This window comes from Rhinolophus ferrumequinum, chromosome 26 (genome assembly GCF_004115265.2).
Source record: "Rhinolophus ferrumequinum isolate MPI-CBG mRhiFer1 chromosome 26, mRhiFer1_v1.p, whole genome shotgun sequence".
Lineage (NCBI taxonomy): Eukaryota > Metazoa > Chordata > Mammalia > Chiroptera > Rhinolophidae > Rhinolophus > Rhinolophus ferrumequinum.
The window spans coordinates 3,065,024-3,092,225 of NC_046309.1; the positions used below are offsets into that span (position 1 = coordinate 3,065,024).

At 40.2% G+C, this 27,202-nt stretch overlaps 1 protein-coding gene across 17 annotated transcripts in view; it reads left to right on the top strand.

The window, feature by feature from the left end:
- KMT2C (lysine methyltransferase 2C) overlaps window positions 1–27,202 on the top strand; it is a 220,031-nt gene that overhangs the window by 54,336 nt on the left and 138,493 nt on the right. For 15 of the 17 annotated variants that reach the window (XM_033098949.1, XM_033098954.1, XM_033098955.1 and 12 more), the window contains exons 3-4: window positions 20,105–20,246; window positions 25,204–25,404. In XM_033098949.1, the coding sequence (XP_032954840.1) occupies window positions 20,105–20,246; window positions 25,204–25,404 (343 nt within the window). The remainder of the gene's footprint in view (window positions 1–20,104; window positions 20,247–25,203; window positions 25,405–27,202) is intronic. The other 2 variants (XM_033098944.1, XM_033098961.1) reach the window with 1 other exon arrangement.

Here is a 27,202-nt window from a genome sequence, read left to right on the forward strand (position 1 = left end):
CTGGACTGTTAGGTGCCTTAGAAAAGCTAACGTGTATTGTGTATCTGCAAAAGGTAGATAGAGGAGCTTGCCCAAAGTTTCCAAAATTTACACAAAGGTGGTGATTTAGTAAGTTGTCAAAGGGGTGAAGGTCCTTACTGTATTCAGAGGATATTGGTGTGAGATGGTCTCTCACTGAAAATGTTTTAGCAGCTATTAGAATTTAAACATGGTGACAGGCTTTTTCTCTGAAGTTGAATCTTCTGCTCCCTTAACTCCTTTGCTCTCCTCCCACTGTTTTGCTTCCGTAACAAAACCCCAGTTCTGTGTTTCAGCACGTGAAAATTGCTGGGGACAAACATCAACTTGCCGACTGGTTTCATATAAATTTCTGACCTCGGGTCTCAAGCAGCTCATGGGTGCTGTCCTCCACTCCTCCTTTGACTTAGAAATTCTCTCTCCCATTATCAGGGATGGTTCTTTCTTTTCTCTCTCCAAATTTCTAACACTTCCTCCCATTTTTCATTCTTCAGTCAATGGTCTTGCTTATTCAATGAAAAAAGAGAAAGTCAGGAAAGAAATGACATTCATCCACCATCAAATCTTCCTGCCTTCATCTCTACCTATATATACTCTACCTTCCCTGCTGTCAAAAGGGGATGAAACGAGTCTGTGGCTGGCTGAGGCTCCTGCTGTGCTGGGTCCTGGAGTCTGTCCCACTTCATTTCTCATGAACTCTGCACCCTGTTTTTCATGGATTTCCCCCTGTGAATCATTCCATTAGCATTTGAACCTGCTGCAGTACCGCCCTGAAGCACTAGTAGTTTCTCTTGCCCAGACATCCCCTTTCAGCAACTTCGTTGCTTCTTTGCTCATCTTTATAGCAAAAATCCTTGAAAAATAAGGAACAGCCATGAGAGTTGCCTGCATTCATGGTTCTTCCTTATTTTTGACTATTTTCTCATGAACCTACTTCAGCCAAGCTTTCTTTCTCCTCCTCTCCTGAAACTGTTCTTGTCAACGTCACCCTGGGTCTCGTATTGCCAAACCCAGCTTTTAGGCTCTGTCCACCGTCATTAGTCAGGATCATTTCACGCAGCAAACCAAGTTCAGGGGTGAAACGCTTTTGTTTTTAAACTTGATTTTTTTAGGACACCACATTCTCTTGGGTTTTTCCTACTTCCTGGTTTCTCTTTAGTTTCTTGTGCTCCTCCTCTTTTATATTAGGGATTCTCATTTACTTTACTTGTTTTAAATATTAGGTGTCTAAAGCAGACCTCCTTAAGCTTCATGTCTCCTCCGTGGAGCTGTTATTATCCTGAAATGTTTCCTCCTCCTGTGTCCCCACCTCATACACGACATCGTCTATTGTTCAGACTAAACGTACTGTCAGACGCCACCTAAGGATGTGTTGGTCCCTGACAGACGGCCTATGTGATGCTGGTCCCATAAGATTATAAAGGAGCGGAACGAATCCTATCACTTAGTGATGGACGACGTCGCCCTCATGACGTTGTGTGGCAATGTGTTACTCACATGTTGGTGGGGATGCTGATGTGAGAAAAACTAGTGTGCTGCCAGTCGTGTAAAAGTGTGGCACATACCCTTACAGTAGTCGGCTACCCCATCTAGGTTTGCTTTTCATTTGTGTAAAAAAAAAAAAAAAAAAAAAAAGCAACATCCATGAAGCACAATTAAGTGAAGTGCAATAAAACGAGTTGTATCTGTACACACGCTTGTTTAGTGTGTGACTTCCACACTAGGACGAATCTTCTTGAAGTTGGGGATTTGTCTTATTCACGATTCATGGATTCTCAGGGCCTAGAAAGCTTCCAGGCCCAGTAGGGATCAGCTCACTAACTGAAGCCTTGTTGCATTTTTCTCTCTCTTTTTTTTATACTACTGCTCTTGGAACATCATCACCACAAAACTGAAATTCTGAAGTTTAACTTTTTCTCACCTGAAGAGTAGTAGCCCCACGAATAGGCCATCTTCTCACACTTCCTCCTGTGAGACATCAAGGCAAATCAGGTACTGAGAAGCTTTAACAGGAGCAGGATGGTTCGAGTGGATACGTACATTTCTATCCTGGCCTTTTACACCAAAGTCCAGTAAAGCCAAGTGTGTTAGTCTTTGCTCTGTCTTTGTCCTTGAAAAGACCTTTGTCCAGTTCTTTTACTAAACACAGAGCAAGAAGAATAGTAAAGAAAAGGGTAAAGAACAATTATTAAAACTACCAACATGCAGGTAAAACCCAAGCGAAGAGAAGAGGTCCCTAAATTTGTAGCCAGTTTAAGAGCACAGCTGAGTTGGCTGCAAGGCTTTAACATCTCTGTGCATGTCTCATGGCCCAAGGTTTGTTGGAAGGTCTCTCATTCCTGTAAATTCCATGTCTTGACACATTTCTTTAATGGTTTGTAGTAATAGAAGGGTCTTTATTAAAATGAGCACACTTTAGGGAGTGTGTGTGTGTGTGTGTGTGTGTGTGTGTGTGTCTGTGTGTAAGTGGTGGAAATGACTATCTTACTAGTACTTGTTGGGAAAGTAGCAAAACATCTTATGGATCAGTTTGTTAAACTGATGGTGAGAAAGTCCTGTCCTCCATTTGGAGGTGGCGGCTGTTAACCAATTCTGTGTGTTTCCCTTTATGAATAAAATCAACTTGAATGAAGTGCCAGTTACTTAAGAGGAATCCCACTTTTCTTTGAGAATGATCACATAATGAGGGCCTTGTTTTAGTTAATTATAATTGGTTAATTATGATTTAGCTAATTACAGTTTTTCTTTATACCATTCAACTTGTCAAAGTATGGCTAGTGGGAGCCCCTTCCCGCTGGTTTCCGAGCACTTTTCAATATCACCTCTGAAGGTTTCAAAGCTCATCGCCCTTTGACTGCCGTGTTTTTCAGGCCTGCCTTTAATTCTCTCCACCCCAAGGCAGGAAATGGACCACTCTCTGAGGACTCCTAGTACTTTTTAGTGGAGAGAATAGTATTAGAGATAAACATCTAGGGATGAAGATCAGGTTGTTTTTGTGGAGAATTAGTTACGTTGTTTCATTTTAGGGATATATTGGTTATTACATAGATAGAGTATACACATGCTTATAAACACCTGTTCACATTGATACTTTCAGTTTACCTCTAGCATAATTTTTAAAAATAGACTTCAGTTTTTAGAGCAGCAAAATGGAGTGGACGGCATAGAGGTGCCCCATATACTCCCTGCCCCCACATGCACAGCCTCCCCCGTTATCAGCACCCCCACCCCCAGCCTGGCACATTTGTTACAGTTGAACCTATGTCGACACATCGTTATTACCCACAGTCCACAGCTGACATCAGGGTTCCCTCTGGGTGTTGTGCAGTCTGTGGGTTTGGACAAATGCGTGATGACACGTGTCCGTCATTACAGCATCATAGAGTGTCTTCGCTGCCCAGAAGGTCCGCTGTGCTCTGTTCTCCATATCCCAAAGCCTGGCAACCACTGACCTTTTTACTGTCTCCATAGTTTTGCCTTTTACGGGTCGTACAGGTGGAATCATACAGTGTGTAACCCTCTTAGATTGGCTTCTTTCACTTAGTCATACGCACTTAAGTTTCCTTTCATGGCGTGACTGCTCATTTCTTTTTATGGCTGAATATTCTGTGGTACCTACGTACAAGAGTTGGTTTATCCACTCAGCTACTGAAGGACATCTTGGTTGCTTTCAAGTTTTAATGATTATGAACAAAGCTGCTGTAAACATCTGTGTGCAGATTTTTGTGTGGACGTAAGTTTTTAGCTCTTTTTGGTAAATACCAAGGAGCATGATTACTGGATCATATGATGAGTGTATATTTAATTTTGTAAGAAACCGCCAAACTGTTTCCAAAGTGGCTGCACCCTTTGCATTCCCACCAGCAGTGACTGAGAGTTCCTGTGGCTTTACGTCCTCACCAGCATTTGGTGCTGTCGGCGCTTTGGATTTTAGCCATTCTAGTAGGAGTGTAAGTGGTATCCTGGTTTTTGATTTACATTTCCCTGGTGACCTATGATGGGGAGCCTTTTTTCATGGGCTTGTTTGCTATCTGTGTATCTTCTCTGGGAGGTGTCTGTTAAAGTGTTTGGCCCATTTTTAAATCAGATTGTTTATTTTTTTATTGTTGATTTTTACAAGTTTTTAATATTTTTTGGATGACAGTCCTGTGCCTTTTGCAAATATTTTCTCCCATTTCTCTTGACAGTGTTTTTTTTACAGACCAGAAATTTTTTATTTTAATGCAGTCCAGTTTATCAATGATTTCTTTTATGTATCATGCCTTTAGTGTTATATCTAAAAAGTCAGTGCCAAATCCAAGGTCATCTAGATTTTTCTCCTATGTTATCTTCTAGGAAATTTATAGGTTTGCCTTTCTTATTTAGGTCTGTGATTCATTTTCAGTTAATTTTTATGAAGGGTGTAAGGCGTGTGTCTGGATTTATTTTTTTGTGCATGGATGTCCAGTTGTTCTATCATTATTTGTTGAAAAGATGACCTTTTCTCCATTACATTGCCTTTGCTCCTTTCTCAAAGATCAGTTAACTCTGTTTATGTAGGTCTGTTTCTGGGCTCTCACTTTTGTTCCATTAATCATTTGCTTACCAACACCACTTTGTCTTGATTTATAAAAGTCTTGAAGTCAGATAATGTTCGTTCTCCACCTTCATTTTTCTTTAGTATTGTGTTGGCTTTCCTGGGTTTCCATGTAAACTTTAGAATTAGTTTTTCAATATCCACAAAATAACTTGCTGGGATTATGATTAGAATTGCATTGAATCTATAGTGCAAATTGGGAAGAGCTGACATCTTGACAATATTGAGTCTTCCAGTCCATGAACATGGAATATTTCTCCATTTATCTACTACTTCTTTGACTTCTTTTATCACTTTTGTAGTTTTTATCATACAGATATTTTACATATTTTGTTAGATTTATACCTAAGTATCTCATTTTGGGAGCTGCTAATGTTAATGGTATATATTTTATTTCAAATTCCACTTGGTTATTGCTGGTATGTAGAAAAATGACTGACTTTTGTATATTAATCTTGTATCCTGATACCTTTCTATAATTTCTTATGAGTTCAGGAGTATTTTATTGTTGTTGATTCTTTTGGATTTTCTGCATAGATGATTGTGACATCTGTGAACAAAGACAGTTTTATTTCTTCCTTCCCAATCAGTATGCCTTTTATTTCCTTTTCTGGTCTTATTGCAGTAGCTAGAACTTCCAGTACGATGTTGAAAAGGAGAGGTGACAGGGGGACCTTGTTTCCTTGTTTCTGATCTTAATGGAAAAGCTTCTAGTTTCTCACCACTAAATATGATACTGGCTGTGGTTTCTTTTTATAGCAATTCTGTATCAAGTTGAAGAAGTCTGCTTTATTCCTAGTTTACTGAGAGGTTTATTTAAAATCTTGAATGGGTGTTGGAGTTTATCAAATATTTTTCTGCAACTATTGATCTTGTGATTTTTCTGTTTTTCAGCCAGTTGATGGAATGGATTACATTAATTGATTTTCAAATGTTGAACCAGCCTTGCATACCTGGGATAAATTCCATTTGGTTGTGGTGTATAATTCCTTGTATTCATTGTTGGATTTGATTTGCTAATATTTTGTTGAGGATTTTTGCATCTGTGTTCATCAGAGATATTGGTGTGTAGTTTTTTTTTGTTTGTTTTCTTGTAAAGTCTTTGTCTGTTTTTGGTATTGCTGGCCTCATAGAATGAGTTAGGACGTGAATCCCTCTAATATGTTCTGTCTTCTGTTTGGTAGAATTCACTAGTGAACACATCTGGGCTTGGTGCCTTCTGTTTTGGAAGGTTATTAATTATTGATTCAATTTCTTTAATAGGTATAATGCTATCAGATTGTTTCTTTTTGTGGTGAGTGTTGGTAAATTGTGTCCTTCAAGGAATTGGTCCATTTCATCTAGGTTATCAAATTTGTGGGCATAGAATTGCTCATGGTATTCCTTTATTATCTTTTTAATGTCTATAGGATCTGTAGTGATGGCCCCTCCTTAATTTCTGATATTAGTAATTTGTGTTCTCGTTCTCTCTCTCTCTCTCTCTCTCTCTCTCTCTCTCTCAGTTAACCTGGATAGAGTTTTATTGATTTTATTGACATTCCCCCCAACCCCCCGAAAGAACCAGCTTTTGGTCTCATTGATTTTTCTCTTTGATGTCCTGTTTTCCAATGATTTCATCTTTAATTTTTTTTTAAACTTTTATTTAAGTGTGTTTTTCTAGGACCCGTCAGCTCCAAGTCAAGTAGTTGTTTCCATCTAGTTGTGGAGGGCGCAGCTCATAGTGGTCCATGTGGGGATTGAACCGGCAACCTAGTTAAGAGCACCGTGCTCTAACCAACTGAGCTAACCAGCTGCTCCTCTCTAATTTTTATTTCTTTTTGTCTGCTTACTTTGGATTTAATTTGCTCTGCTTTTTCTAGTTTCCTGGGGTGGAAACTTGGCTGATTAATTTTAGATCTTTTTTCTCTTCTAATAGAGACATTCAATGCTATAAATTTCTTTTGAAGCTCTGCTTTCACCATATTCCACAAATTTTGATAAGTTGTATTTTCATTATTATTTAGTTCAAAATATTTAAAAATTGATCTTGAAATTTCTTCTTAGAGCCCTGTGTTATTTAGAAGTGTGTTGTTTAACCTCCAAATATTTTGGGATTTTCCAGTTGTCTTTCTGTTACTGACTTCTGGTTTAATTCCATTGTGGTCTAAGAGCAGACATTATGTGATTTCTATTATTTTAAATTTGTTTTATGGCCCAGGATGTGGTTTGTTGGTGAATGTTCCATGCGAGCTGGAGAACAATGTGTATTTTGTTGTTGTTGGATGGAGTAGTCTATAGTCGTCCATTATATCCAGTTGATTGATGGTGGTTTTGAGTTCAACTATATCCTTACTGATTTTCTGCCTGCTGGACCTAACACCCTGGAGAGATGGGTGTTAACAACCATATATAATAATAGACTCATATATTTGTCCTTGTAGTTCTATCCGTTTTTGACACTTTGTTGTTAGATGCATATGTGTTAAGGATTGTTATGTGTTTTTGGAGAATTGACCCCTTTATCATTATGTAAGTCCCCTCTTTATCCCTAATAACTTTACTTGCTACACAGTCTGCAATTAACATAGCTTCTCCTGCTTTCTTTTATTCTGAAATCTACTCTCAGCAAATTTCCAGTGTTCAGTCCAGTATTAACTGTGGTCACCATGTCAGTATGTTACATCTGTAGACTATTCATCCTACATAACTGCATCTCTGTACCCTTAACCAACATCTCCCCGTTGCCTCAGCTCCTCAGGCCCAGTAACTACCTCTGTACTCTCTGCCCAACTTTACTTTTTTTTTAATTTAATTGTTTTTTTTTTACTTTTATTGGGGAATATTGGGGAACAGTGTGTTTTTCCAGGACCCATCAGCTCCAAGTCAAGTCAATGTTTTCAGTCTAGTTGTGGAGTCGTTTTCAGTCTAGTTGTGACGGGCGCAGCTCACTGGCCCATGTGGGAATCGAACCGGCAACCTGGGTGTTATGAGCACTGCGCTCTAACCAACTGAGCCAACCAGTTGCCGCCCCACTTTACATTTTTCACTAGAATTTTGACTTGGTTTCTTAGTTTCTCAAAGGCTACAGACTTTTCAAAGTCCCACCTGGAGGGAACTTTCCTCAAATTATCTCTGGTACATCAGTTCCATTCTGAAGAATCTCAAGAGGCAGCGAGTGTTTGTTTGAACCCTTACTTCCATGTTTTAATTAACACAAGGCTAGATGACACCTTCAGACTAAGAAGTTGCTGTTTGTTTGGCCTTGTTTTGCTTTTTCCATCACCCCCCAAACTCCTTTGTGCTGTCCCTTTAAAGTCACATCTTTCGCCTCCCTAACCCTTGGCAACCACTGATTTGTTTTCCCTCATTATAATTTTGTCTCTGAGAATTCCAAATAAACAAAATACAATGTGTAACTTTCTGAGATTGGCTACTTTCGTTTAGCTTAGTCCCTATGAGATACATCCAGGTTGTTGTATGTACAATATAGATTGTTCCTTTTTATTGCCAAGTGGTGTTGCTTTGTATAGATAGAGGTACCGTTCACTTGTTGAAAGACATTTTGGTAGTTTCAAGTTTTCGGCTATTCAAAAAAGTTATGAAACAAGTTTTTATATAAGTATGAGTCTACCAGTGTTATTCTTTTTCAGAACTGTTTTAGCCATTATTTTTCCTTTGCCCTTCCATATACATTTGAGAATCAGCTTGTCTTTTTTTTTTTTTAAACACATTATCCTGCTGGGATTTTAATTGAAATTGTGTTAAGCCTGTACATCAACTGGGGGAGAATTGACATCTTTACTATGTTGGATCTTCATCTCATGAACCTGGCATGTTTCTCCATTTGGGGCTTCTTTGATATCTTCATTGGTGTTTTGTAATTTTTATTATACAGATACTAATTACGTTTTGTCAGTTATACTAATTATTTTATTTCTTGGGGAGCTATTATAAAATGATAAATTTTAGATGCTGGTTTCTAATTGCACATTACTAATAAATAAAAATATCATTTATTTTTGTATTTTGCCTTATACACGGCAATCTTGCTAAACTCACCGTTCGTGTCATGTTAGCTGTATAAGTTATTGTGGTGTTCTTTCCACCTTATAGAATAAATGTTTTAATTCGTTAATTTTCGTTAATTACTAAACCAAAAAATAAAATGTTTAAGGCTGGTGTGTCTTTTCTCTTAACGTGATTTCTAGTGTTTTTCCTACATTTGGACATTAATTATTTTTATTATCCTTATTTTCTAAGTGGTTTTCAATTGTAATTTTGATCTCTTTGTCTTCTGATGTATATGAGAGTTTAAAAAATTTCTAAATATTTGTGTTGATTTTCTCTTTGTTTTTGTTATGAACTTCTAATTTTATCATAGTGTTGGTTTTGTACACTTTTTACATTTTAGAATTTGAGGTTCCTTGAAGTCTATTGGTTTTGGAAAATTCTCAGCTATTATATATTCAAATGCAGAAGGTGCCAAAAAGCCAAAAAAGTGTATACACATTTTAAGAAAGGAAAACTGTATTAAAATTGTAATATTCAATATATACCGATAACAAAAGATGACTATAAGTCGCACTTCTGCAATTACAAGAGGTGCTCAAAGTGGTTTCCATCAGCGTCTAGAAAGTTCTGATTGCGGTGAACTAGTGCTTGAGCAACGTTGACCAACGTGTCCACTTGTAGACATTTTTATGCACCATTCTTCTTCCTTCGCTCCACATGCTCACTAGACTGTCACTGTGTTTGTTGCCATTTATCTTCTCTTTTGTAGTTTTTTATTCTTTTGTGTCTGTCCTTTATTCTAGACAGATCTAAATAGGCCTCCCACCTTACTTATACCCATTTAGCTTTGTCTGATCTGCTGTTACATATATCAGTTGAGCCCATTTCCTGTATTTTAAAATTTATTCTTTTTAAAATTTGCAACGTCACCTTTTATAGTTTCTAGTTCCCTCCTGAAAACTTGAATGCTTGGGTTTTATTACCTGTAACAGTCGGTTTCACGTTTTTGTTTGATTGTTCCAGTGCCCAGTCCTGTGGCTCAGTTGCAGTTGTTCCTGCCCATTCTTGCTTCCGTCGTTTTGTTTCCTTGTGTAACTGATTATGGGCGTAGGTGCCCGACAATATATTTGACAGTTTGTTTGTGGGAATATGTTGATGATTTCTTCCCTCTGATGGTAGTTTTTCTTTGATTTTTTTTTCCGGCTGGTACCTCGGGGCACGAGTTATCTAAGACCTCCTCAGTTGAGTGTCACGGCTGTGTTGCCTATTCGAAGCGTGTGATGCAAAGCTGTGCCGCAGCCCTTGTGTGGACTGAGTTGTTTCTGGGGCACTCTTACTCTTAATCCCCAGCCCTTTGGGGTTCCTGCCACCCCTGAACCGCCGTGGTCCCACTTTCTAGGAGCATCGTGACTTTTGCCTCTTCCTGAGCGCCTGGCACCCCCATGGGAAAGGCAGCCCTGCAGGCCAGGCTCACCTTCCTCCCTGCTGCTCTCCAGGAGCGTCAGATGGTAATTCCTTACTATCTTGTTAGTTTTCTGATGCTTTTAAGACTTGTTTACGTTTTAAAATATTTCACTGGGCTTTCTCATTTGACTTCAGTGGGAGGGTTGTTCCAAATTACCTAGACTGCTATTAGTGGAGGATTTTTGTTCCTTAATATGTAATTAGTTTCTGTAAATGTTTTCTGGGTACTTGAATAGAATGTATAGCCCCCTTACCTGCCTTGGATAGTGTATGAAACTTGATGTTGATTTATTGGATTCAGTCTGCTAGGATATTGTTATTGACAGTAAAATAACAGATTCCAAGAAAAGAGGAAATCTGTGGGTCATATCCTGTCATGGTCAGAGGTCAGATAGATGGGTTTTGAGTTGGCTTCATTCAGGCTCACTGTTGGCATAAAGTGCCTGTTTCTTTGCATCTCTCAGTTTTGTTGTTGTTGTTGTTGTTGTTGTTTTTGAGTCAGCTTCACTCTGTGGCTGGCTGCCTTTGCTGGAAGATGGTTCCCTGCAGCCTTGGGTGCCACATGATTTCTTGTCCCTATCTGAGCAGAAGAAACATGTCTCTGTATCGGTTAAACAATTCTGAGACCAGTTTAGAGAACATGTCTATCTGACCCAGCCTGTTTAAAAAGTAAACCAATCTGTGGAATCCCAGTACAACAGGCAGAGCTCCCTCCTGGAGACAGGAATGGAAGCAGCGTGGGGGCTTCAATGGCAGAGGCTAAGAATGGCTACCAAGCAGGAGCTGTCGTCCCCGACATAGGTCGGGCTTATCGATTAGGTTGTAGGGCTCCTCCATTGTTGCTTTACCCTTTATCTGCTTCCTCTGTTAAGGGCTAGGACAGGTAGCCAGATCATTCTTTCTGCTGCTTTGGTTGAGCTGCTTTGATCCACAGATTTTGATTTTTCCTTTGTTTCAAGAATATTTTCTTCCGTAGAACCTTTGAATATGTTTTCCATTTAGTCTTGTTTCTTTGTCAATTAGTAATCATTATGCACATTTGTTGTATTTGGTGTCTTTTTTGACTAATTTTCTTTCATCACTTCCACTGTTTTAGATGCTGTGTTTTCTCTAGTCCGTCTTCCACATTACCGACATTGTTTGCAGAATTAGTGTTGTTACTTCATGTGGTTCCTCTTGTTGTCAGTTCTGTAATTATTTTGTTTTCTTTAATTTTGTGACTTCGACTCACACTCTTTCACTAAGCAGTGGTTAGTTTAGTGTCTGGAGCCCGCCTGCCTGTGTTTGAACCCAGCTCCTCCAGTTGTGTTCTTGAGCAAAGTTCCTCGACCTTTCACTTGCTTCTTCATCTGTAAAATGGAGCCGATGGTAGTAGCTGCTGTTGGGAGGACTCCTCCTGAGACCCACGGAGCTTCTCTCCCACCCTGCACTTCTTGTTGAGTTTGCCAAGAATGGAAGGCCTCGACTGCTCCTTCTCTGGGCCATTTCTCAGGATTGTGTTTGCAGGGAGCAACCTTGAAAAACGAGGCAATGTCTTCCTCTGAGACAAAGAGCAGGCTTGTTTACTGCTTATTATAAAAGCAGTGGATTCCCCAGGCCCTCTGTTCCTTCCTTGTAGTGAAATTCACTGTGAGTATAAGCATTTCATTGAGCCCATGGTGTCTCTCCTGTGAGACTTGGGGGCCAAAAGGGAACTGACATGATGTCCTCATGCTCATGCTGCTTGCTGTGCAGTGAGTAATGAAGTCCTTTGTCTTGGATCCAGAGTCTCCTGTCGTCTACCAGCATCTAGGAAACAGTAACAGACTAACTTGTTAGCTGTGTCAAATCCCAGACCTGACAGCTATCTTCATAAGGTTGTTGTGAAGTTGACATGAGTTAATGCATGGTAGTCACGTGCTTAGGACATAGTCAGCACTTACTGGAAAGTAGCCATGACGATATTTCTTTAAATATTCTTTTCTTATTCACACTGAATTTTGAGGCCTAAGTAAAACTATTTCTCAGAAGGAGATTAGGATTGCTATAAATAGCTGTTATTATATGGTGAAGACGTACGTTGTAATATGTTGGTTTTAGTTTTTTTAAATTAATTGCAAACAATGAATATCCATTAAAATACATTTAAAAAAAGTTACTATATAGAAGAACTAAAGGAAATACTTTAAATAACTAAAACATCCAGAGAGCAGTTGACTTTTATCCGTTACTATTTTAATGTCAGTGTATTTTTTGGCTCTTCATAGGTATTGGGCTCTTATTGTTAATCCTTTGTGCATGCATTTTTTAAAAAATCATGTTAAGAATTATAACAGGAATGTGTATTTGTGAAAATTTATGGAAGTATGGATAAGTATAGAGAATAAGTTAGCTGTGAAAGTATTAACTTCTAGAGAAAACCATGTTCACATTTTTATTTCTGTTTAGTTGCTTATATTTTAAAGTCTATGCGCTCTGTGAGCGTAGTGACTACTTCCTACATATTATCAATCAGTATCAATACTGTAGTGAATAAAGGTAGGATAATTACAGTGTTTGCTGTTTCTAGTGTAGTGCTAATTGTTTAGCTTTACAACCCATTTTGGATGTAGTGGATACACTAGGTTCAGTAAGATACAAACGCAGCTAGAAAATGTAACTGTCAGGACACTGACTTCTTTTGACTACTGCCATCGAAAAGGACATGATTACACAATTTCTTAGATACGTAGTCTTAGTATAAAACAAACATGAAAAGTATTGCAATTCTTTAAAGGTAAAGGGAGTTAGGAGAGAAAAATGGTTTTTATTCTACTTCATAGTTGACTAAAGCGTAGAAGCATGCATATTGTTTGGATAACTAGTAAAAACAAATGCTGGTGTTGACTAACATAATTAGAAAGTATAGCCCATTTAAAATATTTTGTGTATTTTTCTCTAGGGTTTTGTAATCCTTTATGTATATAATAAGATACAGCTGCTTGCTTTCTTTTACACAGTATATAATTAATTAAGCAAGTATTGCCCATCATTCAGATTTTGTGATTGGCTCTGGTTTGTCAAATAGATACAGTACCTGCTTTCGTAGAATGCATCACGTTGTGGGGCGTTGTGTCCTATGAAGGTGCCGCACATTGGCCCCTTTGGGAGACTCTTTTTTCAAGCAGTGTTTTTCAGTCGATATAATAAAAAACTTAAGATTGCAAAGATAAACAGTTATGTCGAAATATTATCAAAATAGTTAAAAAGCCAAATTCATAATTTCTTAGCCTTTTTTATTTACACTTAAATTATAACATCTAATTTAATAATTACTGTAATTTTGAAGTAGTGATGAGGGTAAATGATAGCTGCAAACACTGAACGTGATGAGAAATTATCTGCTTGCTGTTGGTGCCAGAGATACAGTTGTTGCTATCCCACTCTGCTTGTCATATATTCATAGTGAAATGGAGCTTTAGGTTTCTAAATCTCAGAGGTTAGCAAAAGTAAAGACGTAACTTCTCCCTCTGATATCCTAGAACTCTTGATTAAGTACATTTTAAAAAATCCATTAAAAGACATGGCACTTTGAAAGAACGGACTGTGTACTGATGGATAAGGGCGGCCATATTGGACACTGGAATATTTTTGACGTCTTGTCTATTATGATGTCATATTACTGAGATTGCTGAATATAAAGAGGGTGCCCAAAAAATGTGTACACGTTTTAAGAAAGGAAAAAAATATTAAAATTACGCTGATGGTAACTACTTTGAGCACCTCTTGTCGTTGCAGAAGTCAAACGTGACTTTGTATTCATCTTTTGTTATCGGTATATATTATTACAATTTTAATACAGTTTTTTCCTTTCTTAAAATGTGTATACATTTTCTTGGCACCCTCTGTATTTGTAAGACACCACATACAACCCTTTCAAATAATAATTTAACCTTTCAGGGAAATAATTTCATAATTGTCCCAAATCAAAATATTTTATTTCTGTGAACATGGCTGTAAATGTTCTCTCTATATTCTGATTCAGTGGTGTTTAAAAAATAAAGAGAAAAACCTTGCATTTTCAGATTTCATCTCATGTTCAACAAATGATTGCTCAGTAACACGGTTTGTAGAACGTTAACGTTATTTATTCACGAGCCGTGTGTGCCCCACTCAGACGCGGTGTCTGCAGTGTGTAGTGTGGGAGGGAAGCCCTCTGGCTTTGAGTTCTACAGACCTGGTGAATCCCAGCTTTGTTTCCTGTTAGCTGTGATCTTGAGCTTGTTTCACTTTCAGACTTCAGTTTCCTTATCTTTTAAATGAGGATAATATGTCAGATATTATTTAGCAGGAAGAGTGAAGTGCGGGACTGTTAGGCATACTTGTACTTGTCCTTCTAGTTTTAGCTGGGTTTCTAATTCCTTTCTGAATCTTTTCTAAGCTACCTCCATCACAACAATTAGTGTATCCTGTGGTTATCATTGGCTGTCTCCCGACTAGATCCATGAAGTATCGGGATCCTGACTATTTTTGTCCTGGCTACTATCTGAATAGAACGTGTAGTACACAGCAGTTACTCAAGATTCTGTTTGGTAAAAAGAATCATTCAAAAGTAATGATTTATTAACTCCCTCACACATAGCCACGAAGTTCTAAATAAACGTTCTGTTAATTTCTATTATTTCCTACAATGCAATTTAATGATGTGTGATCTGACATCAAGAGTTCAATATCTAGTGGGTGATACTCAACTAGGTGGGAAAGTACATAGTTAAAATATAGTCTGTGAACGTAAATAATCAGAGTAGCAACCACATACATTTACTTACTATATACTTTAGGCATTGGGCTAAGTGCTTTACATGTGTTACCCTTTTGATCCTAAAGATGGTTTTACACTAGGTGCTTTTAGCTATCTTTTAAATGGTCAGCACACTGAAATTGAGATGAGGTGAAGTAACTTGCCAACGTCACATTGTTAGCAAGTGGCTGAGCTAGCATGCAAATCCTGGACCAGTTGAGTCCAAGCCTTTGATTTTAACTAACACAACAAATAGCCTTTGCTATTAATTGAAACTTTTTGTGTCACAGAGTCAACTATTCAGGATTAAGTAAGAGTTGTGGGAGGTGGAACTGCATTGAGTAAGGGCAAGCGTTAGGTCTAATTTACCGTCGCATCCCGTTTATCTTTGCTTCCTCAAAAGCACATTGAATGACGTGCGCGGGCTGTCCAAGTTCCGATAGGAACCCCCTTACCTAGGACATCGGGTTCTGTAGTACAGTCACTACCGCACTAGTGCCACCTAGTGGTTGGAGATTAAACACAGGTAGATGCTCCAGATAAAATCAGCCCCCTCTCGTCATCTCCAGGGATGTAGGGACCCACGCCTTTCTGGCTTGAGAGCGTTTTCTCACCCAGTGGCATTGCCTGTATTTTACGTCAGTTTCAGAGCAAGGAGGAAGACACACTGGGGAGTTTATAAAAAAGTGTGTACCCCAGTTTTCACAGTTTCGCACGAATAGAACCCTGTGAAAGGCAACAACTCTGCAGAGTGGCAGAGGCCCCCAGCTGGGGCTTTTTCATTGATTGAATGGTTGGCGTTCTTGCTTCAGACAGAAGCCCAGCCTGCTGTTCAATAATGCATTTTCACGAGTAACTGTGGTCGTCCAGACTGGCATCAGGGCGATTTCCTCAGTTGTCACTGCGTCCACGGTGATTTTACCCAGAGCATCTCTGGTTGGAAATTTGGATGACATCATTTTCTCCCAGAGCGGTCTGTTCCACATTCTGCTGCCAAACTCGGACAGTCTTCTGAAGACCAGGTCTAGGAGAAGAGAGAGACAGAAACACTAGTTTAATTGTCCTGCTTTGACTTTGACGGATAGTAAGATCCAATTTATTTTCCTAAATGAAGAGTGACAGTTTAAAAAGATAGGTTCTCTTATTACATAGTTTCACATATTTACGGATACCTTTTTCTGTTTTGTGACTGGAAGTGTTCCCTAGGAAGCCGTCATAAGATTCCTCCTTCCTTAAAGAACAAAGGACCAAAACAACAAAATCCAAACCAAAGATAAAGCCAGCCGCACCAACCCCTACAGCTTCGTTAGCAGAAGCCTTGTTAGGATCGTGGGAGAGCCAGGATACTAACAACTGGAGGAGAAAAGAGAGGTTGGGGTGAACTCTTAGAGCCAGGCTTCTAAGGTTGTGTTTGTGGATCAGGCCTCGTCCTGTTCCCATTTAAAAAAGAAAAAGTGAGTATAGTTTGAGCCTGTTTTTCTCCCATCTGATAATGCTGGGCACCTAATTTCAAAAGGTGTGTACCCGAAAACCTTCCAGCCTACCATTAACATTCATGTTTCACCTTGCTGTTTCCTTCTAGTTCCAATTGGAGAGAGACAGACAGACAGAGACAGACACAGTGCCCTCCTGCTTGTTTCACCTCAGTTGCATGCAAATAAAAACTCTAAAAATGTTGAGCATGTTAATGTATATTCTTTTTGAGAAGGACAAAAATAAGGGAGTAGCTAGGATTGTGCTGCAATTGTCAGAAGCAGCAAAATTCTGACGAGAGGCCGTAGTGTGGATACGGTCGCAGCACACTGAGAGCAGAGAGGCCAGCCCTCGCTGCAGCGAACACGGTTTGGGGTGGAGGCTACACGGAGTTGGCCTTAGAAGAGCCATGTTCCCAGGGGAAGGTAATGGCACGTGACCTGGTCCCGTTGGCTCAGTGTCTGTAAGCTTCGGACAGTCTTCTTCTTCTTTCTTTACATTTCTTTTGACTCTTACCGTTTCCCATTATCTAGTAATAGGACTGGTACAGAAAAAGCATATCCACCTGTGCTCTGGGCATCTCTAGGTAGAAATGAAATGCTTCCTTAAAGGTAATTTTATATATGGTCCTTTTATAATATAATAGTTTGACTATAATAGGCAGACAGGATCTCTCCAGCAGATCTGCACTGCTTTCTGTCTGGCTGTAAAAGTGCTAGAGGGCAGACAACACAGTAACTTATGGCTCTTTCCAGATGCTTTCCCTAGAGCAACTGGCTCTGTAGACACCCATTCTGCTTCCCAAGTCACTGCAGGTCACAGATACACCAAATATTTTGATACAGCATAAAAGGAGCCGTTTGATTTTCAAACTCCAGTATCACTGTTCTCATCACCGGATCACCAACCCATTATTTTAAGTTTTTGTTATGGCATTTCCCTACTCCTGATTCTGGTTTCTGTGTGTGTTAGGGCATGGGTTAAAGTGCTGTCAGAGACCCCAAAATACAGCAGTGGCTTAAGTAAAACAGATCAATTTTTCCTCACGTGTAATATTTCTGAGAGAGAGAGAGGTCCCGGCTGAGGGGCGTCTTTGCTCCCTGTGGTGGTTTATGGACCCAGGCGCCTTCCATCTCATTTCTCTGCCTTTCCCGAGACTGTTGGTCTCACCTGCCTCAGCAGCCGGGGGGCTGACGTGTCCCGTCCAGCCCATAGGAAAGAGGGAACATTTGCTGTGTAGTCCGGAGAGAGCCACCTCCTTTTAGGGCTGTGGACGTTGCACGTTCACCTCTGCTCATATTCTGTTGGTGAGAACCTGCCCGGCTTGCTTCCAAAAGAGGCTAGGAAGTCAGCGTGGGGCCGAGCCATTCTGCGCCCTCCTGAAAACGTGAGCAGCTAAACGAGTGGCAGTGTGGAATTGGTCTTTGGTCCATTTTTCTACGGGGCCTGAGCTGTGCTCATCCATGGGCTCTCTACTCTGGAGCTGGATACCTTTCTGGGGAGACCGATTATGTCTGTTTTCTTCCAGGCTGTGATACAGTTTTTTCATTTTGTTCATGGTGTCTTTTTTTAGATAGTGATTAGAAATTTTAACATGGTAAAATTTGCAAATATATTTAGAACTCTGTGATGTAAATGTATTTTATATTTGTAGATATGAATTTGGGGACTCTATATCAATTTTGTGGCTGGGAATAGATGGGACAGGCACCGTGGTTCATAGGCCCCACAATAACTTTTCTATTGCAATTTGAAAAAGAAACATGTTATTTTGAATAGGAAAACCAAAACCATCTGTTTGATGCCTCATTTCACCATTAATTTTATGATTTGACAGGATTTATAATTATTTGTACTATTTATTTATTTATTTATTTATTCATTCATTCATTCATTCATTCATTCTTACTGGGGAATATTGGGGAACAGTGTGTTTCTCCAGGGCCCATCAGCTGCCAGTCGTTGTCCTTCAATCTAGTTGTGGAGGGTGCAGCCCAGCTCCAAGTCCACTTAGTGCTGTTTTCAATCTTTAGTTGCAGGGGGCCCAGCCCACCACCCCATGTGGGAATTGAACCAGCAATGTTGTTGTTAAGAGCTCGCACTCTAACCACCTGAGCCACCCGGCCGCCCCTCCGGCAGCTCAGCGGCAGCTCGTTGTCTTCAATCTAGTTGTGGAGGGCGCATCTCACTGGCCCATGTGGGAATCAAGCCAGCAACCTTGGTGTTATGAGCTTGCGCTCTAACCAACTGAGCCGTCTGGCTGCCCCTACAATTGTTTGTAGTTTTTCTAACCAGTCACTAGTTTTTAAAATTATTCATTTGTCAAAATACCTCCCTAAAATTCATTTTGAATGTATTAGACCTTGATAGTCACAAAAATAGGAAAGTCAGATCAAAGTGCTGATCTTAGTGATAAGAGATCAAATTTGGTGTGAAAGTTAGTGTTCAAGCTGCTGGATGTAGCTAGTGTGCAGTTAAAATTGGGTCTGGAACGCAGGAGAGTAGTTAGGGCTGTTGATTTACAAACCTCTACATCCAGAGGACACCATTGGAACTGGGTAACAATTACGTTCTTCCCAGAGTAAAGAACTCATGCAGGGTGTGTGCACGCATGGCGTACAAAGAGCTGAAAGAAACCCGCTGAAGAGACAGACAATAGAACATTTGATCTTTGCTAGCAACCTCAGGAGCCAGCGAGATGGGAGTTTTCTAATTTCACAGGCAAGTAAATCGAGCCTGAGAGGGATGCTTTTACACAAAGTTGGATAGATAGCAGTTGGCAGAACTGGTACTTGGGACCGGGTCTTTCTGATGCCGCAGCCTACAGCACCCCTCGTGTCTCCCTGCTTACTAAGGTAGACGAGCACTTCACTAAGGGCAGGGAAGTCCGTGGATGTCAGAATGTTCGAAGGCTCGAGAGTGGGCCCAGGTTGTTAGCTCTGTTGCCTTTAATGGTGGTGGGCAGGACAGTTGCCGGGGTCGGGGTGTGGGTGCCTATTAGAAAGGGTTAGCTGACGGGGAGGCAAGGAGTGCAGTCACTCCAGAGTCCCATTTCCTGAAGTGTGGTGGCGAATGGAAGGGGAGGGAGAGAGGGACAGAGACAGAGAGAGAAAGAGAGAGAGCGAGCGCGCGAGAGCTAGTTGAGGGGGTACAGAAAGGTCTAAATAAGTTGGAAAACGGGTGGAGCCCAGAGCACGGAATCCTGTCAGCGTGCTTGTGGAGTGGTGCTCAGTGCTGTCTAGCGACAGAGTAGGAAAGACTGATTTAAAGGCAAGGGTGACGTTTGCAGCTAGCGTGTTTGAAAATCCTCTCAGCACTTAGGTTGCCTCCTAAGAAACTTTGTGTGAGGGGTTCGCAGTTGGAGTCTTGAGGGTAATCGGAAAAGACAATGGAATCAGTGTGTGTTTTTTCAGTTCTTTAGCTTTTAGAATGGCTAATAATTAGAGGGCATAATGGCTTTTAATGATAGTTTCAGTTTATAAGTTGTGAAGAAACTTCTTTTTAACGAGTCACATCGAAATACATTTGTTCTGTACACGAAATGCTATAATTCTGAATTTAAGATTCTTAACATTTATTACAAAGAGGAAACGTCTCTGAGTCAGTCATAATTTGGGAATAAGGAAAAGTATGCCATGTGTTACATTATTTGATTATCATTTTGTGATAGAGAATAAACATAAATAATGCCGTTGATTATATACACAAACTTTCTTTTATGCTGTCATTTGTTTCATTCTTTTTCCTTTATGACATGTGCTTTATAGATGAATTCACCAAAGATTAAATGCAAAAATGACTGTATTCCCTTGTTCACTCTTAAGCAGAAATCAAAGAACAGTCTGCAGAAGAGGACGCGGACGCGGACGCGGACAGCAGCAAAGAGCCAGTGCCGGCCCTGCAGCGATCAGTGTCTGAAGAATCTGCCAGCTCCCTCGTCTCTGTTGCTGTAGAAGCCAAAATCAGGTGCGAGAACGAATGCGCTGATGGGAGATGAGTGAGCGGAGCTGACTGCCTAGAACATGCAGAGAGTGAAGTCTGGGATGTGAATCTGGATTAATTTGATTAGGTAGTAGCTTTACGTTTGAGAGGCTGATACCTCTGTGTGTCGTTGGGGGAGAGTGTGTCTGTGGGTTAGGTGATTGTGGAATCCGGTCTACAACCCGCTGTGCAACAGTCCAGCCTGTCGCTCTGCTCTCCTCTCACTCGAACAGAACATCCCCAGGATGCTCTTCCCACCAGAAGCAATAACCGAGCGTTTAGCATAAGAATGGATTTTGATATTTACCATATTTACCAAAATCCATAAGAATGGATTTTTGATAACTTAAGTAAACTTCAGTTATACTCTTATAACTTACCCTCTCTTATTCTTAGACATTATAACCTATAACCTATCTGTGTACAATTCAGCTTTGAAGTCTTTTGTTCTTTTTTTGACCTTACCTGAAAGTCACGAACAAAACCACGAAATCATCCTTTAGTGAATGCTCCCATCTTCTTGAAGTGTTTTCTTTTGCTTTTGGCACACCACCTCCTCGCACTCGAGCCTTTCGCTTGCCTCTGTGGGGACGCCCCCCCCTTTATGGTGGAAGCGCTCCGTGTCTGCTTTCCCTTTGCTCACTCCCTGGCATGTGCATTCAGTCTGACCGCCAGCTAGATGGTGTCTGTGTGCTAACGAACCTCACATTTCCATTTCCAGGGCTGACTTCTCGAGCTCCAGACTTTCCCACCCATCTGTCTGCTTGACCCCTCCTTTTGGAAGTACGCTAGACACTCACCCTTAGTTACCATGCCCTGAGTCGCTCTTCATTCTGACCCCACATCGTCCGCCCAGAGTTCTCCATTTTAATAAATAATACCAGCATTCATCCAGTTGCTTAGGCCAACAACTTTTGAGTTAATCCTTAATTTCTAACTTTTCTCATGTAGCATATTCTAAATCCTATAGCTCCACTTTAGAAGATACCCCAAACCCATCCGTACCCTCTTCACTTGCTTGCTATTTGGATTCAAGCCCGTTATTTTTTAGGGGGCAAGAATAGTGTTTTAATTAGTCTCTGCTTCTTCTCTTTACTTTCCACAATCCATGTTGTTCTTAGTACAGTTACAGAAGTGCATTCCTGAAACACCAATCAGGCCTGCCCCAGCTCTCTTTAATGGCTATTGTATTTAAATTAAGTATTTAAATTACATTTAACATTTCAAATCCACACCGCATTCTACAGGTTATTGTCTGAGCCTGCCTCCCTCTCTGACTTCATGTGTTACTTCCTGTGCTGCTGTCACAGTGGCCTCCTCACTGCTGCTAACACACAGGTCTGTCCTGTGCCTTCCTCCCCAGAGACGCCTGCCCCACCCCCTGCCCACCCTGCCCTCCCAGCTTAGTTGCAGTCAGCTCAGGAAGGAGAGCACCCGAGGTGAGGTGAATTTGAGTTAAACGGGTTCTCTGTGCCCCGCCCAGCCCTCCCCCGCCATCTTGGGGAAGCTTTGAAATTTTTCAAAATAGAAGAGTAGGATGAGAAATAAATAAAACAGCAGCCTCTACCACATTTCACCCATGAATCTTGCTTTACTGTTCTTTTGTAACACTTAATGATTTCCCGACAGTTCAGTTAATTATTTGTCTCCCTTATGTCATGTGAGTTCTATGAAGGCAGTATATTTTTCCACTTTCTACTGGATTGGTAATTTTTTTCTATTGATTCTACATTATATTTTATTTTTAAGATGGTTTCCCCTAAGACTCAGACCTCATGTCTCTTTACCCAATCAAACTTAATTTTGAAAGAATTTCAAACTTTTACAGTTTTGGTAGATTTTTTTTAGTCTTTGTACTTTACCATATTTTCATATCTTTGCATCTGTCATTTGGCATTCCATTTTCTAGTTATTTTATTTTCTAGTTCTATCTTTTTAAATTAGTTTCAGGTGTACAAAACAATACAATATAATAGACATTTACACGTACTCTTACAAAGTGATAATGCCCCCAACCTACGACCCCTCTGACATCGTATATAGCTGTTACAGTTCCATTGACTATATTCCCTATGCTGTACTCCACATCCCATTTAAAAAAAGAATAGTTGCATCGTATTAAAAAATTCTGCAATGCCCATTTGTCGTCAGCCCTGACCCCAGCTGCTGCCCTTGGCAACCACGTATCTATTTTCTGTCCCTGTAGTTTTTGCCTTCGCAATAACATATGAATGGAACCATAAAATACATGTACTTTTGATTCTGGCTTTTTCACTTAGCGTAGTGCATTTGAGTTAATAGTCTATGTTACTCATATGTCAGTGGTTGTTTCCTTTCTGTTGTTGAGGAGGATTTATTTTATGGAGGTACCTACCGCAATTTGTTTACCATTTTCCAGTGAAGGGATATTTGGGTAGTTTACAGTTTGGGGCAGTTATGAGTAAAATCGGTATAAATATTCACTCATAGGTTTGATGTGAACATGGGGTTTTATTTCATTTGGGTAAATAACTAGGAGAGAGTTAATTTTAAAGGAAACGCCAAAGTGTTTTCCAGGGCGACTGCACTGTCTTGCAGTCCCACTAGTGATGTATGCGAGTTTCGCTGGAGAGTGGATTGGCAGGACATTTCCTGTTGTTCTGACGCAACTTGACGGTGAGGGAAGCACTGTGCCCCCAGGTCTGGGGGACTGGCGTGCTCAGTGGCGCTGCCATTGCCCGTGTAGGGGACCTGCGCTGGTCAGGACCCAGGACACTGTCTTTTCCCCCCCAAACCCCTGCCCACTTCTGTGCCTCCACCCACAGTTGGTCTTCGCTGTGGCAGCGTGGGGATTTCTGTTGTCCTTCTGCCACCAGCCTAAGGCTTTTGTTCCCCAGGAAACACGGGGGACAGAGATCAGGGTGGGTCTTTGTGTCTTCTCCATGTAGCGGCTGTTCCCCTTCCCAGGCTTGTACCACGACGGCTGCTCTCCCAGGACCCTTCACCTCCGCCTCCACCTCCACCTTCCATGTGCTGTGCCATTGCCATGGTCACCTGGGGAGGTGCCCAGCCTGAAGCCTGTGAGTGGGTTAGGGTCCCCATGTCTGTGGGCCGTGAATGGCATCGTATCACACTACTTCAGTCTTGGCCTATAGCACTCGAGGAGGACTTCTCACTGAAGTCTTATCCTGCTTTAGGACAGTCTTTCCCAGGTCCAGGTTAAGCAAGTGCTTGCATGTTACCTCTTTTGGGAGGTGCCTTTCATTCAGTTGCAGGTGAATTGGTTGCAGCTTTGTACATCCAAAGCGGAAACCAGAGATTTCCCTGACCCCCACTCCATGTTAACAATAAATTACTCTAAGGTGTTTGACTATCCTTACTTCCTGCATCTCCTAACCTTTCCTAACTCTTTAAAAATTTGAGTACTTGTCTAAAAATATTTTCATTGTGAGTCTGGTATGTGGCGAAATTTCTGAGGTCCTCTAAGCCAGGAATAATTTTATTACACTTTCACATTTGAGTGATGGTCTTGGGTATAAAATTGAAGGTTAAGATACCGTTTGTCAATACTTTGAGGCAGTGCTCGGTTTTCGCAGCAGCGTTTTTCTCATCAGTCGTTGATAAGGCGGATGTCATCGTCTATTGTTGCTCCTCATGGGTAACGTTTCTAGGGGAAGAAACATACCAGCAATGGGGTACGCTGAGAGAAACGTAAGCCTAGTGGCTCAGAGAAAACTGTAAATAAGGAAATTAGAACATTAGTAAGATATTGGCAAAGTAGACCACATTTAATTGTGTGTGTTGTGTGTGTGTATCAATGGACAACACAAATTGTCATTAAACTGAAATAGATTGGAAAAACTATTTTCCATTAAATTGGAAAAACTTAAATAGGTAACTTTCATAAACAAAAGAATTAGTTGAGGAAGGCCCAATATGAATTTGAGTTAACCGTCACCTGAAAAGATACAGGTTATTTCTGTCACCTGTCCATGTACGGCATCATGAAAGCTCCTGGGGTCGGTAGGGCAGAGGGGATGGTGGAGACTTTAATGGACGAGAAGGATATTTGGGTGCAGCAGTCGTAGATGTGCTGTGAAGAGAACCAGCTCCAAGAGGAGCAGTCCTTCGAATTCTGTGCTCTCCTGAGTCCTAGTCCGAGTAGACTGAATGAGTGATGTGGTTTTCCGTTCCCTGCCTTCTGCTGCCTCAGCTGCCTCCATTATCAGCATTGTGCCTCCGGCTGGTACATTCGTTACACCTGACAAACCTGTGGTGCTGGGTCATTCACTGAAGTCCATAGTTTACATTAGGGTTCATTCTTTGTGTTCTTTAGTTTTGATACAGGCATAATGTCACGTGTCTGCTGTGACAGTGTGTGATACGATGAAGTTTCACCACTGCAAGTGCTGTGCTCTGCCTCGTCATCCCTTTCCGGTTCAACCCTGGCCTCCCCCGCCCCAGCACTCACTGCCTAACCCAGTAACCACCTACATTTCTCTCTCCGTGTGTGTGCATGTGCTGGGTCATCCATCAGGTATAAAGAACGTGCCATCGTAGTCCTTAAAGGAAAGTTTGTCACCACTTGTTTGACAGCCGGGATGTAATTGCGTGACCATTAAACACTACCCTCTTCCCCAATCTTAGCTTTACTTTATTTTTTTTAATACTTAAGTTTCTTGAGTCGGATTTAAAACAAAATTGTTTTTCTAAGTACAAACTAGAATTTTTTTTGATTTTTCTACGTTACTACTTAAAAAATCATGCTGTGGAAAAATAGAATTGCCAATGTATAATTCTTATTAAACTTAATTGTTCTTATGGTATTGTTCTTAATTGTTCTTAAGCTTAGCTTACACTAAAAACATAATATTTAATTGTAAAACACAAGCATCTATTACTTAAAATAGTTAAGTAAAATTACTTTCTTTTTCTCTGTCTTCCTTCCTTTCATTTCTCCCAGTGAACAGCTCTGCGCTTTTTGTTACTGTGGTGAAAAAAGTTCCTTAGGACAAGGAGACTTAAAACAGTTTAGAGTGACGCCTGGATTCATCTTGCCGTGGAAAAACCAACCTTCTAACAAGAAGGACGTTGATGACAGCAGCAATGGAACCTGTGAGAAAATACAAAACTCAGCACCACGAAAACAAAGAGGACAGAGAAAGTAAGCAACTTTGAGTTTCACTGCTTGGAATGCATTGTTTCATTGCATTGTTTGTGAATGTGTAAATGGTGTTGTTACTGAATGTTCTCATGTTTTCAACACTCAGAGGACGCTTTGTGACTCACCTTTTACCCAACAAACATCTCCTTTCTCAAAAGTTTTTATTTAAAAAAAGTTTATCTTAATTATATGTATAACAAAAGCAGTATGATCACAGAAGTTAACTTTTAGAAGAAAACTTTAAAGAACGTAACATAAATGGAAAGCAGATAAAAAGATGAATGAAACCTTTCTTTCCTTCCTCTAAATAAATTGTAAGGCCATAACATAAGAGAACAACAAAACCAAAGTGGTTTTTACGACTCCCATCTTTTATGTGTCATCTTTCTCTCTCTCTCTCTCTCTCTCTCTCTCTCTCTCTCTTTCTCTCTCTCTCTTTCTCTCTCTGTCTCTCTCTCCCTCTCCCTCCCTCTTCCCCTCCTTCCCTCCCTCCCTCCCTCCCTTCTTTCTATGTGGAGCTGTCTTGTGAACTTTTACGCAGGGTTGACTTGCTCTCTGGGTAGTAATTATATGCTGAGAATGCCCTTTCCAAAGTTAAAGGAGATGCTTTTTTTAATGAAACAAGAATTTACTAAGATATTTATATAACTGTTTATGTGTGTCTCTATTCATCGATATCATAGTGACCTACCCAAAACACTTGTGTAATATGTTTGCTTTTGGAGTTAAAACTCTTCTTGTATGTTGTAGAGTTTTGGTTAAAGGCCATCGTCATCTGTGGGCTTGGCTTTGGTAGTCGAGGGAATAGAATTTTCTGAGGTCGATGCGAAAGTGTAAAATTAATTTAGCTTGGAAAGGCTCCCGGCGCTCTCCCTTGACGGTGATGAGGTAATCATCCAAGTGCTTCTCTGGCTCTTATCCAAATCCAAGCGCTAAGGCATTGTTGTGTTGTACTTATTTGATTGGCTCCTTCTTTTGAACTACTGCCAATGCCTTGAAGACCTGAAGGAGGAAATGAAACAATAACAAGAGAAAGACTCTTGTAAAAGAATTTAAGGTGGAACAGTTTAAGGAAGTGTAGAAGTACTGTATTTGGAGAATCTTGATAATTTAAAGGCCATAGCTAGATCATCTATCAGAGCTTTACCTTTTGTGATAAATGGGGTGCTCATGACCTAACAAGATATATTAAAAGTCCAGCAAACTTACAAGGTCCATCAGTAATTAGCAAATTTATGGACTGGACCAGGTTATTTCTCATGTTCTGCCTTGAATCATGGCAATTATATAAGCACCTGTTCTGGGAAATATAGTTGGGCTTCATTTACTTATTTTATAAGCTAAGTTAGCTTTTAGTGAAAATCTTTATGAGCTAATATGATAATTATGTAAAAATAGCCTTGGTTTAATGAAAGTCTTCATATATACTTAGTGTTTACCAAGTTATTAAGTAATAATAACAAACAGGTTAATGGACCTTAGGAATAAAGCACATGTATAAAATTTGGAAATTATTTAGGGGTAGACAATTAATTTAGCTTGATAGTGGTTTTAAATATTTACAGAATATGTTACCGTGTTTCCCCGAAAATAAAACCTAGCTGGACAGTCCGCTCCAATGCGTCTTTTGGAGCAAAAATTAATACGAGACCTGGTATTATACTATATTATATAAGACCCACTCTCATATTGTAGTAAAATAAGACCGGGTCTTATATTAATTTTTGCTCCAAAAGATGCATTAGAGCGGATTGTCCGGCCAGGTCTTATTTTTGGGGAACCACGGTACTAATGAACT